General features: G+C 40.1%; 1 protein-coding gene across 1 annotated transcript in view; it reads left to right on the top strand.

Annotated features, from left to right (window-relative positions):
* Positions 1-16,437, top strand: part of PCSK5 (proprotein convertase subtilisin/kexin type 5) — a 303,081-nt gene extending 286,644 nt beyond the window's left edge. Inside the window, exons 28-37 of the mRNA XM_074953227.1 lie at positions 1,177-1,260; positions 1,875-2,070; positions 4,950-5,167; positions 6,238-6,474; positions 7,051-7,281; positions 9,388-9,565; positions 10,013-10,230; positions 12,594-12,694; positions 14,214-14,400; positions 14,918-16,437. Coding sequence (XP_074809328.1) covers positions 1,177-1,260; positions 1,875-2,070; positions 4,950-5,167; positions 6,238-6,474; positions 7,051-7,281; positions 9,388-9,565; positions 10,013-10,230; positions 12,594-12,694; positions 14,214-14,400; positions 14,918-15,327 — 2,060 coding nt within the window. The 3' untranslated portion in view covers positions 15,328-16,437. The remainder of the gene's footprint in view (positions 1-1,176; positions 1,261-1,874; positions 2,071-4,949; positions 5,168-6,237; positions 6,475-7,050; positions 7,282-9,387; positions 9,566-10,012; positions 10,231-12,593; positions 12,695-14,213; positions 14,401-14,917) is intronic.
* Positions 16,438-17,111: the final 674 nt, after the last annotated feature.

Here is a 17,111-nt window from a genome sequence, read left to right as displayed (position 1 = left end):
CTTTCTCAATCTGTCCTGTTGAAAGTGTTCCACTGTGTCCAAATAATGAATTAGTCATGGGTAGAGGGAATTGAACTTGGGGGCATTTACATTAGCTGGAAGGTCTCTAACCCCTGGAGCAAAGATTTCTCATTCTCTCCTGTTGAAGCTGTTCCACTTTGTCTCAAATATTTGACTAGTCATTGAGCCAGAAGGAGACTGAGGGTGAGTGACTCTATAGCCTTCTGATTACAGTACTCCACTAGGCAGTGGGAGAGCCAAGGTTGAGCCCTTGCGCCAACCACTACATCATTATTTCTACCCAATGGAACTGTTTCAATAGGAGAGAGCCAGACTGCCCCAGGGGCTAAGGTGCTCTTCTGCAATGTAGGTAACCCAAGCTCAAACATCCAGCAGAGGGAGGAATTAAACCCAGGTCTCCTATTGCTCTCACCACCAGCCGAGCAGTCTATACAAACATTACCCCAAATTTCCCACTGAGAGTATGAAGTGTAAATTTGCAGATAAAAAGATTCCATAAGAGGAACATGAAGGATTCTTCCTAATGGGGAGAATTGGGAGATGATTGATACATGGTGAATACATCTCTTTCCAGGCACTCCCTTCTTCTCCTTCATATTCTTAATTCACTTCCAAGGAACTCCTAAAATGTGTTAGGGAAAGAATGTAACCAACTAGCATGAAAGCATAATACAAATTATTCATTCAGAAGCAGACCCCTAACCATATATTCCTCCCCTCCCCCAGATAAAATGAGTCTGCATTTACCTATTTGTGGTCTAAATTCAATGTCCATCCATACCACGAACCTGAAATTACCAATAACAAGCTAAGCACTTGCAACAAACACTCTAGAACAATGCCAAACTGGATTTGAGGGTGCCCTTTGTGTTTTATTTTTCTACACTAACCCTTTACTGATCAGCCAAGAATATGTGATTGAATTAAATTGTCAATTGTCTAATTTCAAGGAATATAACATTAGACTTTTATGGCTGTAAATAGTTAGGTTTTTTAAAATAGCTCTGAGTGAATCTACGTCAAAAAAGCAAATAGGAAAGTTCACATGAATGAAGGTGTCCTGCCTACTTGTCCTCCTAAAAGTGCCAATGGTGATCCAGTCCCTACGAAGACTAAACAGTGTAAACAGCAGTATTTTTCCCTCTTCCTACCCAGACTCAAAAAAAAAGTTCCAAAGATGTGATTCTTCATGTAGGACCTGTGATGGAGCTGACAATGTTTGCACTTCATGTCCAGAAGGTAAGTGGCATTCAGCTTCTTTGGGAAGAGTTTTTAGTTGGCTAGGTACTTCGGTACATTATATATTCCCAAAGAATATCTTGGTTAATGGATAGTAGAGGGTTGCAGATAAAGCTAGCAGATAAAGCTATAACAAGATCCAGTGACTGAAGGCTGAAACTTGATATGGTCAGACTGTGAATAAACCATTTATTTTTAGCAGCAAAGGTAATTAGCCATTGGACAAACTTATCAAGGGGTCTGATTCCCCACCCACTCAACCAGAAGTTAAGGGTTTAATCCAGGAATTATTGGGTAAAATTATATGTTATTCAAGATGTTAGCCTGGATGATCATCATGCTCCCTTCTGGCCTTAAAATCTCTGAATGACAGTTGGCCATGAGACTGGCCTTTTGGGAAAATGGCTTAAAAGAACGTTGCAGTTTTTAAAAAGATGGGGGGGAAAAAACCCTAAATTTTGGATTTGCAGGAAATACAAAGTTAAGGTTCCGTTTTTAAAAGAAGAAACCCACCAATATGCTATTGCAGGTGTGGCCACCACAAACAAGATCCCAGAGTTATTTTTTTAAGCCTTCTCAACTGTGCCATTTCATTGGGGTGGGTGTATTGCTAGGGAGACTTCTTCTCGCTGAGACCTGTGTACGTACATGCCCTCGAGGGACTTTTGGCAACCTGAAAAGTTGGAAGTGTGAGAATTGCACAGATGACTGTGAAAACTGCTCTGACCCCAGGCACTGCATGAAGTGCCAGTCTCAGCCACACCGGCCGCTCTACCTACATGAAGGCAGATGCTTTCAGGAGTGCCCCACGTAAGTTATTTTGTATTTTTTCCCTCGTTTTGTTGATTTACACCAACTTTCAAGTTTGCTCACTAATTTTTAACTGTGCCACTTGTCTCCATAATTTAGGCCCTTTTAGATCGTACATCATAAACTCCTGTTATGGAAATGTTAATGTACCATTTTGGCCATCAGAAATTATGATGTGCTGAAACAATTTATATGTATACAGTTGGATGAAGTAATTTACTTTGCTTTTGTTAGCAGAGGCTATGTGTGAATGTAAGTAAGCACTAGGAGTGAAATCCTGAAGTCAATGGCAAAACTCCCAGTGATTTCAATGAGGCCAGGATTTCACCCTCATGTAGATCTCCACGTTGACTGAAAATAACCCTCAAAAACCTTCTCTACCCTCTCCCTTACACCCAAGAATACAGGATAAAAAAGAGGCAGGGTATGGGCACAGATTGGGGGTGTCTGAGGAGTTATGGACTGAAGCACAATCCTGAACATGCAAATGGGGAGCTTAATCATGTACTTTCTTCTTTTGGTTTTTCTCCTACTATGCATCAGTAACCTAGCAGCCAAGCAGTAACAAAGGTTCCCATTGACTCCAATGAGCATTGATCAGACCGTAAAGCAGATCAGGTTCCACTGCACTCTATATCCTGCTTATCACTAGTTGCCAAGTGCATGTATGCATAATGCTCTATGCTGTGTAGGATCCAGTCCTTAGTGGCCGCCACTTAGTTTCTTTCTTTTGGGAAAACACATCCAACCCTCTTCCACTGTGATTTACACTAATTTATTGGCTGTACTTTCCTACCACAGTTTGCATACTTGCTAACTGTGTTAAATAAATCAGAGCATCAAAGGGACAGATTCTGATCTCATATACACCAGAGTGAATCTGGAATAACTACATAAAAGATATAACTGAGATTAGAATCTAGGCCAGTGTGGGTTCTTTCAGCCTACCCATCCAAAAAATGAACTGTAACCCACTGATCTCAAAATAATACTGCAGCATTATTACATTAACTTGTGTGTGTTTCCAGAACCCATTTCCCACATTTTTGCATGGAATCATGCAATTTAATTCACATTTTTCATGTACACCTGCTGCATCCCCCCCACTTTTTGCTGCCTTCCAGAGTATCTTACGAGTCCCATTCATAACAGGGTTTCAGACACTGGCCTTACTACAACAAAATCAGCCCCAGTTAAGTTTCAAGTTTCAGCCCCTATGATATTTTACATTACATTTTTCACCTACCCCCACTTGCAAGGTATCACAGAGAAACAAGGGTGCTCTCATTCAGTTCTAAATGTCTTCCTTTAGAACCAAAGAAAGTACTGTAGTGTGAGGAGAAGGTGTCCTATGTATCTTACTGATCCACTGCTCTCTTGTGACAGAGGCATTTAGAAAGAGTGAATCTGCAAAGCAAGGTGAGCAAACTCACACAACAGAAGAAGAGGGAGGAAGAAGGGATTGGAAGGATATTGACAGATGATAAGAGAAAAGAAAGGCAGAAGATAGAAACAGGAAAGATGGAGGTGGACTTTCTTTGCTTCTGTTTCCTTCTTTCCAACTTTCCTCTTAATTAACCTCCTTAGCTTTCTTCAGAAAGTACTGTCCCTTGCTCTTTTAAAGCATTCCCTAAAATGCCAATAGAGCACTGGAGAGCACCCCACTGTGTGTAGGCTGCCTGGCTGTACGTGTTAGTGCAAAGTAGATATTCTGCTGGCACTGCTTTCTATGCTCGTTCCTTCCTCAGTTTTAGAAGATGACTGCATAGTTTTGAATTAGTAATTATCTCAGACAGTTTATTGGCCTCACTCCATATATTTTTTTTCAAGATCTTATGCAGAATGAAATGTGCCTCCAGCCTGCCCTTCCATCTCCTTTCATTTATGAGGTATAGGCCGAGCCTAGTGAATATTTCATTATGATTAATCCTTCCAAACCTAGAATGACTGTGGTTGCCCACAGCTGCTCTATGTCAGTTGCTTAAAGTTGTTCTGCTTTCATAGTCCAGGGCACATTCTGTGTAGGATCAGATTATGTCGAAGTTCAGCCACAGACTGCATCACACAGATCCATGCTGGAATCGCCATATTAGACATGCTGTCATCTGGTTATTACAGGAGAGTTAGAGCTGCTTCTCAGAAAAGCTCCTTACCACTTACCTACAGGCTGTATAACACAGGTATCCGTGTGACACACTCCTGACAATAGAATACCCTTGCCAAAATTTTTATAGATTCTTGAGTGACACTTCTTTTGGATGCGATCATGTTTTTCTAGCTCCTCCCTCTTCTCTCTCTTGCACCTCTACAGAGTTGTTGAGCTTCCATTGTAATGCCTTCTTCTAGTGCAGGAACAGCTTGTCCCTCCTGGTGCTGGGGGTGAGGTCTCTCTCTTCCCTGCTCCCCATCCCTCCCACTACTCAGAGGTGTATCTTCTCTCTCCTTGTCCTACCACCATTGGAATGATACCTCTCTTCCTTCTCCTGAACCACTCATATCACTGCTGCAGGCAATGGCTTCTTCCTTCCATATTCTGTGCCTCTCCAGCCTGGGAAGCAGGAGGAGGACAGGAAGAGTGGCTATCAGTGACACCCTGGTGGGCAGAAGGACAGACTTCCTGGGAAACTTTGCTAATACCATGCAGCCCTTCTGGATGCTGGCGACTTTGGTGCTGCTAAGGGATGATGTGGTGTAGTGGGCAAAATATCTTGTATGAGATGTGTGGCACATAGCAGCTGTTTGTGAAATCTGTCCATTGTGAAGCTCCTGATTCACCCAAATACATTTTTATTCTCTATATTTGCAATAAACCGTGCCATCAAACTGTTCCAAAAGTGTGCTCTCTCCTACTGTTTGTTCTGTTTGTCCTGACTCTCTAGGGGGTATTTTGCTGAAACTGGTACGTGCATCAAGTGTAGCGGATCCTGCAAGACGTGTGAAGGAAATGCCACAAAATGTCAGTCCTGCGAAAGTCCTTTGCTTCTGGAGCAATGGGAATGTAAAAGCTCCTGTTCTGAGAAGCACTTTGCCACCAATGGAATCTGTAAACACTGCCCAGAGATGTGTCAGGAATGCAATCATGAAAGTGCATGCAAAGGTACTGCAGGGAATCCGCAGTGGCATATATCCACTTGGCTAAGATAAGACCTTGCTGGAAATATATAGCCTGGCAAACATTTGTTGAAAGAGAGAGTTCTTCTGTAGTTAACAAAAATGAGAAAAGTAACTTTAATTTAATTGTTAAGCTACTCAGGATGGTGCTAATGAACACAGAATCATGTGGTAGGATTTTTAACCAGATAGATCTAGGAATGACATATGTTCCTTTTTCTGCTCTTTTTTGTGTTTCAAGAGATTCCTGCTGGCTTAACTTCATCCCTGATTTAGCATGTTATAGACCTCGGGTCCTGGCTTTCCATGGCCTGGCAACTCAGGTAGTCGTTTACATTGGTACAAGGTGGATGCAAAATGCTACCATTCTAAACTAGTAGCATTTTACACCGACATTACACAGGTGCAAATAGCTACACAAGATACAGAGCAGTGGAGAATCAAGCTGACTGAGTGTTCATGCAATTAATGATGAGTGAACCACAAAGTTTTGGGGATTCTGTTTAGTTGGGCTGCTTACCCCAAAGTTTGAATGATTGTGTGAATTTCAAGGGCAGGTAAAACTGAGCAACTATCTGCCAACCTGGAAGTGTAAAAGTGGGGGACAGTGAAAGGTAATGAACAAAAAGGTTAAACTACAAGGTTAAAATAAATTCAAAGGTAGAGATCATCTCAACCAATAACTCCATATCCTAATACATCCAGCCTCTGGGGAAATTCAGATCTGGATGCCAATATTCCAGACAGACCCTATTTCAGTAATGAGCTGAATAAAAGTTCAGATCCAAATATCTCTGAACTTTTGAGAAGTTTGGAATTAAATTCAGAGGTAACTTTGCATCATAAGCCCATCTCCACGCAGAGGCTCAATCTAGGTATAGCCTGAATTTTAGTAAAGGCTCTAGGACAATTCTTGTTTTTTATTATCTTTCTGAATTAGTTTGTCCATCCCTAGATGTAATGCAGCAGGTACTACCTTTGGGTTTTGTTGGTTTCATCAGGAAAAGAAAATAAGCTGTTCTTTTGCTTAGCCAGCTGCTTTTCTTTTTTCCTTAGTATGCATGGACCAGTTTTTCTTGCACAATGGGAAGTGTCTGCCGGATTGCCCTTCTGGCTTTTATGCCGACTCCAGGAGCTGCTCTCCTTGCCACGAGGACTGCAGAGAATGTGATGGGCCTGACTCGGATGACTGTAATGAGTGTGCCAGCAGGTCCTTTGTTTTGCACAATGGCGAGTGCTTTGGAGAATGCCCAGAAGGGACTTACTATGAAACAGAGACTGAAGATTGTCAAGGTATTTTTTTTTTTTTAAATATGGAAACAGTCTTAAGTAGAACTGGTTGAATAGTATTAAAAGTGTTTGGGGTGTTTAATATATTTACCATTGATCCTGAAAAAGCAAGGCAGCAAAATGTGCCAATGACATGACCTTATTTAGTCTAGTCAAACGAGAGAAGACTGTGAGAAAGCCAAGAGGGACTCAACAAAGTTAGGTGAATGGGCAACATGGGAAATTTATTGACAAGTGCAAAGAAATACACATGGGAAGTAATAATTAGAACTACTCATACACATTACTGGTTTCTAAATTATAGGTCACCATCCAGGAAAAAGACTGAGCATCACTGGGGATGGTTCAGGGAAAACCACTGCTCAGTATGCAGTGGCAATCAATAAAGAAAGTAAACTGTTAGGCTATAGAAAGAATGGGATAGGAAATAATACTTAAACAAACACACAAACCTTTCTCCAGTTCCCTGAATGAAAATATTCCCCTGGGTGTATGTTCGCAACTTGACAAATTAAAACTACTTAAAAAGAATCTGAAATGAAAAAAAGTGGTGAAATACTTGCTGTTTGTACATTTCAGAGTGTGACAGGACATGTCAGATTTGCTCCTCCTCCACTGCCTGCCTTACTTGTAAAGAGGGCATGGTGATGAACAGCCAGGGTCACTGTGTGATGTCCAAGTATTGTTCTCTCACTGAGTACCATGATGAGCAGACTCAGACCTGTAAGCCTTGTCACAAGAAGTGCTCTCGCTGTACAGGGCCTGCTGAACATCAGTGTCTTAGCTGTCCAAAAAATTGGCATCTTCTCAGTAAGTATCTTGCTCCTGCAGCCAGGTTTTATTTTGTCTTTTCCTTTGAAGATGTGTGACATATGCAGATCCCCATTAATCATAGTGCTTCAAGCTGCACTTCCATTGCTCCTTTTCATGAAATGTCAAGATATTTGGTTATGGGATCCATATTTCAACAGGCTGAAGCCAATCTGAACATTGCAAGTCCAGTATGACAGGTAGCTTTCAGGTGTTTGTGCCACAATGCACACATGCCTGTTGATTCTTTGGAGCTAGTCAATAAAATCTCTTGACCATATGAGCCAGCCCTGGAGTTTGGGCAGATATGTAGGTTTGGACCTGACAAACTTTGAGGCCCAAAGCAGAACTTATAACCATCACAACACTTTATGGCTAACAAAGAACTGAAACTTTTCTGTTACCTACTCTCTGCTTGCTTTCAACTGTCCTTTCTTACAGCTTTGATTACAAGTGGGTGATTTGAAAATCACATTAAGAACCATCTGGGTTCTTTTAGCCCTGCCTGCATATTTTGCAAACGCATCTATTTTGCACACATAAAACTCATGTATATATGCAAATGTGGGCTTGTTCAAATGCCTTGGCAGGTTTTGAGTGTGCAATATAGGATATACTCACAAATATACAGACATAGTTAAGGAGACTTGCTGAAAAATTGTCCCCGGATCAATGGGTCATTCTCTGTTGGACTGCATTTCAAGCAAACTTAATGTTTGAAGTAAAGAACAGAAGATTGGCTTGCCTGAGTAAGGACTGGGTGAATATTGAAAGTCCATCAGGATTCAGTATTTAGTGAATAGGTGCACATAAAAAACAAACAAAAATGAACATTTACAAAGTTCATCAAAGGCCAAATTTCTTCCAAAGAAGTGAGCTTCTGTATCAAAACTAGAGAAATGTTATTGTAAGACCAAATCCTGATATTTATTTATTTATTTGGTGAATTTGTCTCAGGGCAAAAATAAATAATTTTGCAGAGAAATACCATTTTAATCACACATTTCTTCTTGGTTGTAGTCAGCATAGTGTGAGAATGTGAGAGAGATGTAATAGAGCTGGGCATTAGCTAGACCCAGGCTTGAATCAGAGTTCCCAGCTCTGAACCAAATTTGAACACTGAATCACAATTCTTTGAGTTTTGGGAAGTTCAGATGTTGATCCAGATTTTGAACCCTCAACTTTGTGAGGGTACAGATCTGAGAGTTTGGTTCAGGCCCCTTTCCACTACAAATGAACAATATCATTTTGCTCATTACAGTTTGTACCTTAGATTGAGATAGCTAGACAGACAACCTGTAGTCCAGAAAGTGGCAAACAAAATATCAAAGAAATAATATTAGGAAGGAAAAAACCTTCTCTTGCCTATCTGTAACCTGAGTATTGAAACACACAACACAAGAAAGATTATTTCACTTTGTGAGTAGTCATTGTTCTCCTTCACCCTAATTAATATTGGGTATGGTTAACTGACTCAGTGCTAGCCCTACATTCCAGAATTATGATCTGCTGATTTCCCTCTGAAATCTCAATGAAACATTGTGATATTCATGGTACATTTGACAGGACTGCAAGTGTGTTCTCCCATCACACAAAGCAGCAGCCAAACTGCTCAATTATTCATCGGGATTAAAGCCATTGAGCTATAAAGGCTCAAAATTCTCATAAATCCGATAGATGTGACCAAATACGCATCAAAACTGTGAGCTAGGTATTTAGAATCAAAAGCAGGGAAATCAAGAGATAAATGGTGCTGCAGATGGAGGGATAAAATTTCCTGAAGATTATTGCTTCCTTTGTATATTCTGATATAAATTGCAGATGCTTTTGGTTATTTATTATTATATATGATAATCACTTGATATCTTTCAGGAATTAAAAAAAGATGCAGTCCCTGACCTGAGAGTTTACAGTCTATATTAAGCAGAGAAAACAGAGACGGACAAATGAAGGGATGAGAGTTAAAAGGCATAAAAATAATTAATACAGCAGGGCACTCTGTTTCTGGCTCTGCTATAGAATCTGATATGGGATATGTTATCAAGCCTCAATGAGGAGAAGAGAATATTGTATGTGATCCTTTGTTCTTCATTATTCCCTCTGTAGATACAACCTGTGTAGAAGTGTGTCCTGACGGATATTATGTTGACAGTGATGAGGGACGATGTTTCACATGCCACAGCACCTGTGAGACTTGCTATGGAAAACACAACACTCAGTGCCATACCTGCAGATCGGGCTGGTACAAACAGGGAAAGGGATGTGTACAAGTCTGTACAGTTGGGTAAGGCTCCAGGATGGATAGCTAAAAGCTATATTGGACAGAGAGCTTTGTTAAGCATGTAGCCTTCAATTCTGCTTTTTTTTTTTTTAGATGAAAGTTTCTCATGTTATTTCTCTACATTAAGGTTGCTCTTTAGGGACAATTTAGGATTTTCCCAGCAAGGAGATATGCTGGAGCGAGATCTCCTGAGTCCTAGTCCACAGGCGTATCTGCTTACTTCGTGACTGAATTTGCCCCACTGTTTTAGAAAGTGCTGCTCTTTAGCTAAACTCAGAGGGCCAAATGGCACATGTGCATTAAAGGGAATACCCTACGTCCATTAAGACTGCAGTTTTGCAAAGAAAAGAGTAATCAAGAATGAAATCTTTGCAATAGCTGAGAGGAATGGATCTTTTCTGACCATGTAAACATTTTCATACCTTCACCTCTTCAAAAAACTTCTTTCAGATATTATGCAAACAACTCCATCGGATTGTGCGAGAGATGCCACAAAAGCTGTAAAGAGTGTTTGGGACCTCAGCCCACAGACTGTCTGTCCTGTGATACATATTCCTTCCTGCTGCACTCCAAGAATGAATGTCTCCCCTCTTGCCCTGAATATTATTATGACGATCGTGATACAAATGTCTGTGAGAGATGCCACCCTACCTGCAGCTCCTGCGAAGGTAAGATCCTCCCTTATGTGCTTCTCTGCCACAAGAGCTTTAAAACACGATCTACTTCTCTCTCCAACTCTCTCTGCTCAAGGTTTTGGTAACACTGTGCAGTAGGTAACTTACATGTTATACAAACATGTTCATTTATGAGAGTTGAACAGTTTTCTAATGATTCTGTATGTGCTTCGCCAAAAGTGTCACTAGACAGATTTTAGAAGTCTGTTGGCTACTAATAATTGTGCTGTAAAACAAGCTTATTGCTGGACTCAGGACTTACTCCGCTGTAGTCCCATCAATGGGGCTACTCACAAAATGAGATACTACTCAAGCTCAGTAAGGGGATAAGACGCTAAGGGGCTAAATTCTGATTCCCTTATTCACATTAAGTACTGCCTTACTTTGTGACTAGTGACAGTCCCACTGAAGGCACTACTCTCTGTGAGTCAGGATTTCAGAATCTGGTTCCAAGTTTTCAGAGATGAATGATTCTCAAAGGAGAGGGCAGAAAATAATGAAATAAATGAAATAAATCAAACTAAACTAATGAAATAAATCAAACTAAAAGCACAGAGTTTAGGGTTCAAGTGTAGTAGGACAAAATGTATATACATATTGTTTTGAAATACAGTCAAATATTTGCTGAAGTTCACCTTGAGGCACCATCCATTTTGTATTAATGCCATTCTAATCCAACCTGGTGCTTATTTATTTATTTTTTAAAAAAATCATCCCTATCCAATTTTGAGCTGGGCAGTGTTATTCTCCTTGGACTTAGATGGTTTCCTTGTTTCTGAAATGATGGCTACCAGTTACTATTCTGTAGCTCAGAATGTACTATATAAAGGTTTGCATTGAAGAATGCAGATGGTTAATTGCAACTGCAGTAATATTTGAAAGCAACTCGTAGAATGAAATGTCACCTTTGATATCTATGAAAATATAGTTGTACAGGCAAATTATTGTAATCAACAGCAATATTTTTGGCTTGGATTTGGAATCGGAAATATTGTTATAATTTACAATCTGCCTCCTACACATGATGTTGCATTTGTTTTGCCATTAATACTACTGGGCACAAAGACAGAGAGATTGAATATGAGTGAGCCCACTGGCTAATAATAATCCTCCTAAACAAAAAGTGTATGGCCAGTGAGTAACTGTTGTCATGTAGCCATGCTGCCCCAGCAGCACCAGGGAGGAACTATGGTTGGAGAATCATGGTTCTTCTCCTGCTCCCCACTTGCTACAGGGGGGAAATAATTTATTCCAGCCCAGAAAACTGTGAAGCTCTGTTGATTGGCACTTTGAGGGGGAAGAGCCATGGCTCTACCCCGGGCCCTCCCTACTTTCCCCTCCATTCACACACTTACTGAGATGGAGCAGCAGCACAGCCCCTTTCTTGCACATGGAACCCAGTGCTGTGATCTGGATAACCCTAATCCAGCAGCACTGGGAGAGGGGTCTGCATGGCCCTGTTAGACCTAGTGACAATCTAGCCCTTACTAGTTGAGACAATGCTACTAATTTCACTCCTTTATCCACTTCTTCCATTTCTATTTTCTTCTTTTCTCACAGCCATGGACATGGGGGCAAGGGGAATAGTTTTGAAGTCTGATTGGACAGCCCCATTTTCACGTTAATCATGTTAAACCATCCACTTCAATATGACGCACAAGATGTGCATGTAACATTTGTATTTGCATATTAAACTGTTTGTGTAACAAACCAAGCAGGCCACGTGTTCTGTTAGTGCTTGTCTAAGGAAGCAAAACATTACAGCATCCAGCAAATCATCTGATCACTAATAGGAAAATGGCTCATGCTCTTTTTGCCATATCTGGTAATATTTGTTTGGAGTATTGTTATGGCCATAATCCCAGGATATGAGAGAGACAAGATAAGTGAGGTAATATCTTTTACTGGACCAACTTCTGTTGGTGAGAGACAAGCTTTCGAGTTACCCAGAGCTCTTCTTCAGTAAAACACACACACACACACACACACACACACACACACACACACACACACACACACACACACACACACACACACACACACACACACACACACACACACACACACACCCCCCGCTTGTCTCTCTCAGTAATCTTTTAGCATTTAATGAACTTAAAAATATACACTGAAAACATTTTTGAGCACCCAAAATTCTAACAGCACAATTTTTTTTTCTTAATTTATGGCTCAAGCACTTTTCAAATAGACTTCTTAATGCTAAGCATGTTCAGTAATGATACTTGATGACAACAAATGCCCTGTGTCATTGGTGGGAGCAGATTATCATAGTTTCCAAAGGAAGATGATAACTTTTTTCATATTCCAATATAAAACTGTTGCTTTATTTTCCGTTGAAGGGAAGGGAGCTCTCAGCTGTACGTCCTGTGTGTGGAGTTACCATCTAGCAGGTGGAATCTGCTACTCTGAATGTTTTGCTGGAGAATACAAAGTTGCAGAGGTACTGTCTATACACAAGCATCTTCTCTAGGAAGTATTTACATAATAATGGACTTGAAAACCCAAACGAGAAAAGCAGAGCAAACAGTGTTTGATCTTGCTGAATTCAAAAGTTACTTTTATTCCCCTCTTGGTAGAGAAGACCTGGCTCCAAATGCTTCTCTGAAATGAATGGAATTCCATCCTTGTAAAACAGGATTAAGTCAGACTACAATCAGGGCTTGAGTATATGCAAAACAGAGGGTATCAAATGAGAGATGACCCCTATAATGAGGGATAGTTGAGATGTGTGGGAATGGGTGCTAGTGTAAGCGGGGAATGGTCCCGCTATTGTGGGGAACTTTCCTGGCTTCTGCACTACCTTGGTACCTTGCACTACCACTGAATGCTAGTAAGGGGGCAATAGTCCCCTTACACTAGGCGTTAGAACAGGCATTTCCTTACCTTACCTTTCCTTCCAAAGGATTCCAGAGGAGATGGATTTAATTCACCCTTTCTTTTTTTTGTATCTTTTCCCAGTTGTTCTATCCACCTCAATTATCCTAGCAGTATTACTGAGCAGTTTCCGTCAAGGCTGTGTTATTAAATTATTAATTATTATTATTATTTGTATTATTGTGGTAGAGCCTAGGAGCCCCAGTCACAGACCCGGGTCCCATTGTGCTAGGCACTGTACAAATACAGAACAAAGACATGGTCCCTGCCCCATAAAGCTTACATTCTAAGTAAGTTTCAGAGCTATGCTGTGACTGAATCTGATCTGTGTGTAACTGAGTGCCTCCTATGAGGTGCTGGCTAATGCCTTCAGTTGCCAAGGGCATTCAACACTTCACAGGATCTGTCCCCCACAAGCCAGCCGATGGTAAGAAAGAAGGATAAGAGGGAAAACTACTTGTTTTATCCAGTCATTCTAACACAAGCCTTAGGGACCCAGGTCAGAATCATTTGCCATGTCAATGAAATGAGCTAGGCTATGTGGTTATTTGCTGATTGTCACATTTAAAAATAACTATTAAGGGAATTGAGCTGCAATACGCTTAAAGAATGGAGGCTTACATTTTAAAAATACTCCAGAGTTTTACATTACTGTGGGGCCTTGTTTTCAACGTTGTTTTTGTTACTGCTGATGACAGAAGAAATTACAGAAATGTGTGCAGCTCACCAAGCAACTAAATGGAAGCCACTAGTGGCTTCCATGTGTTACAGCTCCTGCTCTGTGTCAATTCACAGAGGATATGAGTTGTTACAGCTCCCAGCTACAGTGCCATGACTCTTTAACTCAAGATGTAGTAGCTCATGCTTTTAGTTCTGGAGGTGTCCCATTCATTCTTTGGTGTATCAGCAAAGATGGTGGCCATCACCTAAACACTATGACTAAATCCTGGTCCCAACAAATTTTGCCATTGATGTCCATGGGACCAGAATCTGTCCCCCCAGATTACAACAGCATAGGATTGCCAGATCCGTGCTGAAACAGAAAAGGAAAGCAAATGTGGTTTAATTGTGTTCTGTATCTCCAGGGAGACCAATCCGAATGTGAAAAATGCCATGATACCTGCGTAGAGTGTAAAGGGCCTGGACCCCTCAACTGCACTGTGTGTCCAGCTAACATGAAACTCTACCTAGACGAGGGCCGCTGCGTGAAGTGCTGTGATAGTTCTAATCTCACAGAAACCCAGGAGTGCTGTGACTGCAGTGAAACACAAGGTAGGACTGAGATGAAGAGAAATGCTGATATTTAATGACTTTGTGCCCTGTTGGGTGTTTGTTTTTTGTTTCTTAAACTGATTTTCTTCTGAGCTGCAGAATTATCATTGCAGAACTTTGTTGCATACAAATGCATTACTAATACACCATTGCCAGAGTATCTAGATACTCTCACTCGCTGCTGCTATTTTAAAGGGTCAGATCCCAACAGACAGCTTCCAAGTCTTCTCAGAGTGTTTCATGATCTGGTTGAATGGGAAATGCTTGTGTAAATAGGTGGCAAATTGAGGCATGCATTTTAAATTCAAGTCAAACTGACCCCTGGTGTAACTCCATTATAGCTACTCAAAGTAGCTACAATGCTTTACCCCAGAGGTAAATTTGGTCCAACACATTTAAATTGCTAATGGGTTTAAATGTTTTATTATACAGAATACATAAACTTCCACCTAAAACAAAGTCCCCACTTTAAGTATGTCATGGTATTCACGTTTTTTTGGTTGCCTTTAACTTGCAGATGAGTGTGTATTACAGACCATTCTGAACCTACCAGCTCAAAGCAAAGGGAAAACTGCTTTGTTTGTTGCTACCTCCATTTTGCTGATCCTCTGCATTGGAGCCATTGCATTCATCTGGAGAAGATCACAAGCCAAAGCCCAGACAGTAAACAGAGGTGGGTACGAGAAGCTGACAGATCACTCAAAACCCTTCTCTTCTTACAAGAGTAACCACCATGAGAGCACCAGCTATCAAGATGATCAAGTGACTGAGTATAAAGACTGGGATAATGAAGACGAAGAAGAGGATGATGATATTGTGTATATGAGCAAGGATGGCACAGTCTATCGTAAATTTAAATATGGACTTCTGGAGGATGAGGAGGAAGATGAACTGGAATATGATGATGAAAGTTATTCATTTAGATAATTTTTTATTAATTTGTGTATTATCCCTCTTCGCTGCCTCTCTCATTACATTAAATCAATTTAGTTAGCTTGTAGGGGAATAAAATATTTATTTCTCTGCATGACGGGGCTCAAGCAGAAATTTATGTTCATGATAATTCTAAGAAAAAGGGATTTTAGCTATACATACTGTGAAAGCAAAGTTGTTTCTAAACTTTTGTTTCCAAAACATTTTATAAATCCTTGATGAGTCTTTCAAGAAGCAGCACTCAAGAAATGGGTTGGCTAAAAGATTCTTTTTCTGTATACTCATGTGTGAAAATATTTTCCAGTATGTATATGTAAGTGCATAGGTGTATATAAAACAGACACACGTATCCAACTAGCACTTGCCAATCCCTTTTAAAAATATACTGATATAAACAAGACAGGCATATTTATCTACATGACAGATGTCCCTGGGATAGGATGTCACTTAATTGTTTACTTCTGTGTGATTAAAGTTTGTACTGTAGTTCACATTATAATATGTGATTTTGCATATTTTACACTCTTTTCCTTCCATGGTATTATCCAAAGCACTGGTACTCCCCAAAATCTGACACACTGCTATAACCTTTAAGTGCATTTCCTCAAAGATTTAATATATCAGACATTCAGTTTTAGATAAAATTTGAGATCACTCTGACCCCATTCCAAGTAGACTGTATTGTAGCCATGGCTTGAATGAAACAAAAAGATAAAATATATCTGAAATATATTATATGACATTAACTCCTGATTAATTTTGATCTTAGTGAGTATATATTTTAAGCAATGTTTCATTTTCTACAGACTTATTTGGACTTAGTGTAAGGGAGTGCTTAGTCTATAAATATGTATGTGGAAAAATCTGGAGATTACAGAGAATTGTCACAGAACAGACATGAAAGCAAAAGATTTATTAATCCTACTTTTCATATCTATCACAAATGGCTTTGGATGTTCAGATAATAGGAAAGGGAGTAATCAACACTGCACTGAAAAATGTTAAATGAAACAATGGAAGACAATGATTTTTCTTCATCATTATAGATTGTATAATTTATTGCATTATATGAGAAGATGCTAAACCTGGTTCCTTTGTTGTGAAAGAATAAACTAAATCTTTGTACAAAAGCATGCAGAGAAGGTTGTTGTTATTCACTAGCAATATGGCCTTTTGGTTAAAACTGTGGATTAGGCCTCAGGAGACTTGCATTTCAATGCCCCACTCTGCTACGAAGTTCCTATGTGATTGTGGGCAAATCACTTACTTTCTCAGTCTCAGCTCCCCAGCTGTAAATCACGGCTAATAATACTTCTCTATCGCGTGGGATTGGTAATTCATTAATGTTTGTGAGGGACTCAGATACTATGATAAGGGATGCCATATAAAAACCTAGATAACGCATTTAATAGTCTCCTTACAATACACAATTGGTGTATAGTACACTTAGAGTATTTTTGGTTAACACTGATAGGAGAGCTTTAGAAATACTTGTGATGACCTGAAGGAAGCTGACTTTCAGTATATTTCCAATATTCTTACTATTGTCATTTACTGGCTGGTTAACGAAACACCTCTGTAGAGCCCATTTCGCTCCTTCAGGGTGCACTCATGTATTTTAAATCTTCTCTGGGCCACTAGGTATGTAGTCCCAATGGATTACAATTACCATGGATCTCCCCTACAGGAGGAATTTAGAACCAAGTGAAATGTACCCACCTAACTCAGAATAGGGAACACCTGCCTTTTCCCCTATTTATGCATGTCTGATGCTATAT

This window comes from Natator depressus, chromosome 5 (assembly GCF_965152275.1).
Source record: "Natator depressus isolate rNatDep1 chromosome 5, rNatDep2.hap1, whole genome shotgun sequence".
Lineage (NCBI taxonomy): Eukaryota > Metazoa > Chordata > Testudines > Cheloniidae > Natator > Natator depressus.
Note: the sequence above shows the minus strand (reverse complement) of the source record. Positions and strands in the feature narration are given on the sequence as shown.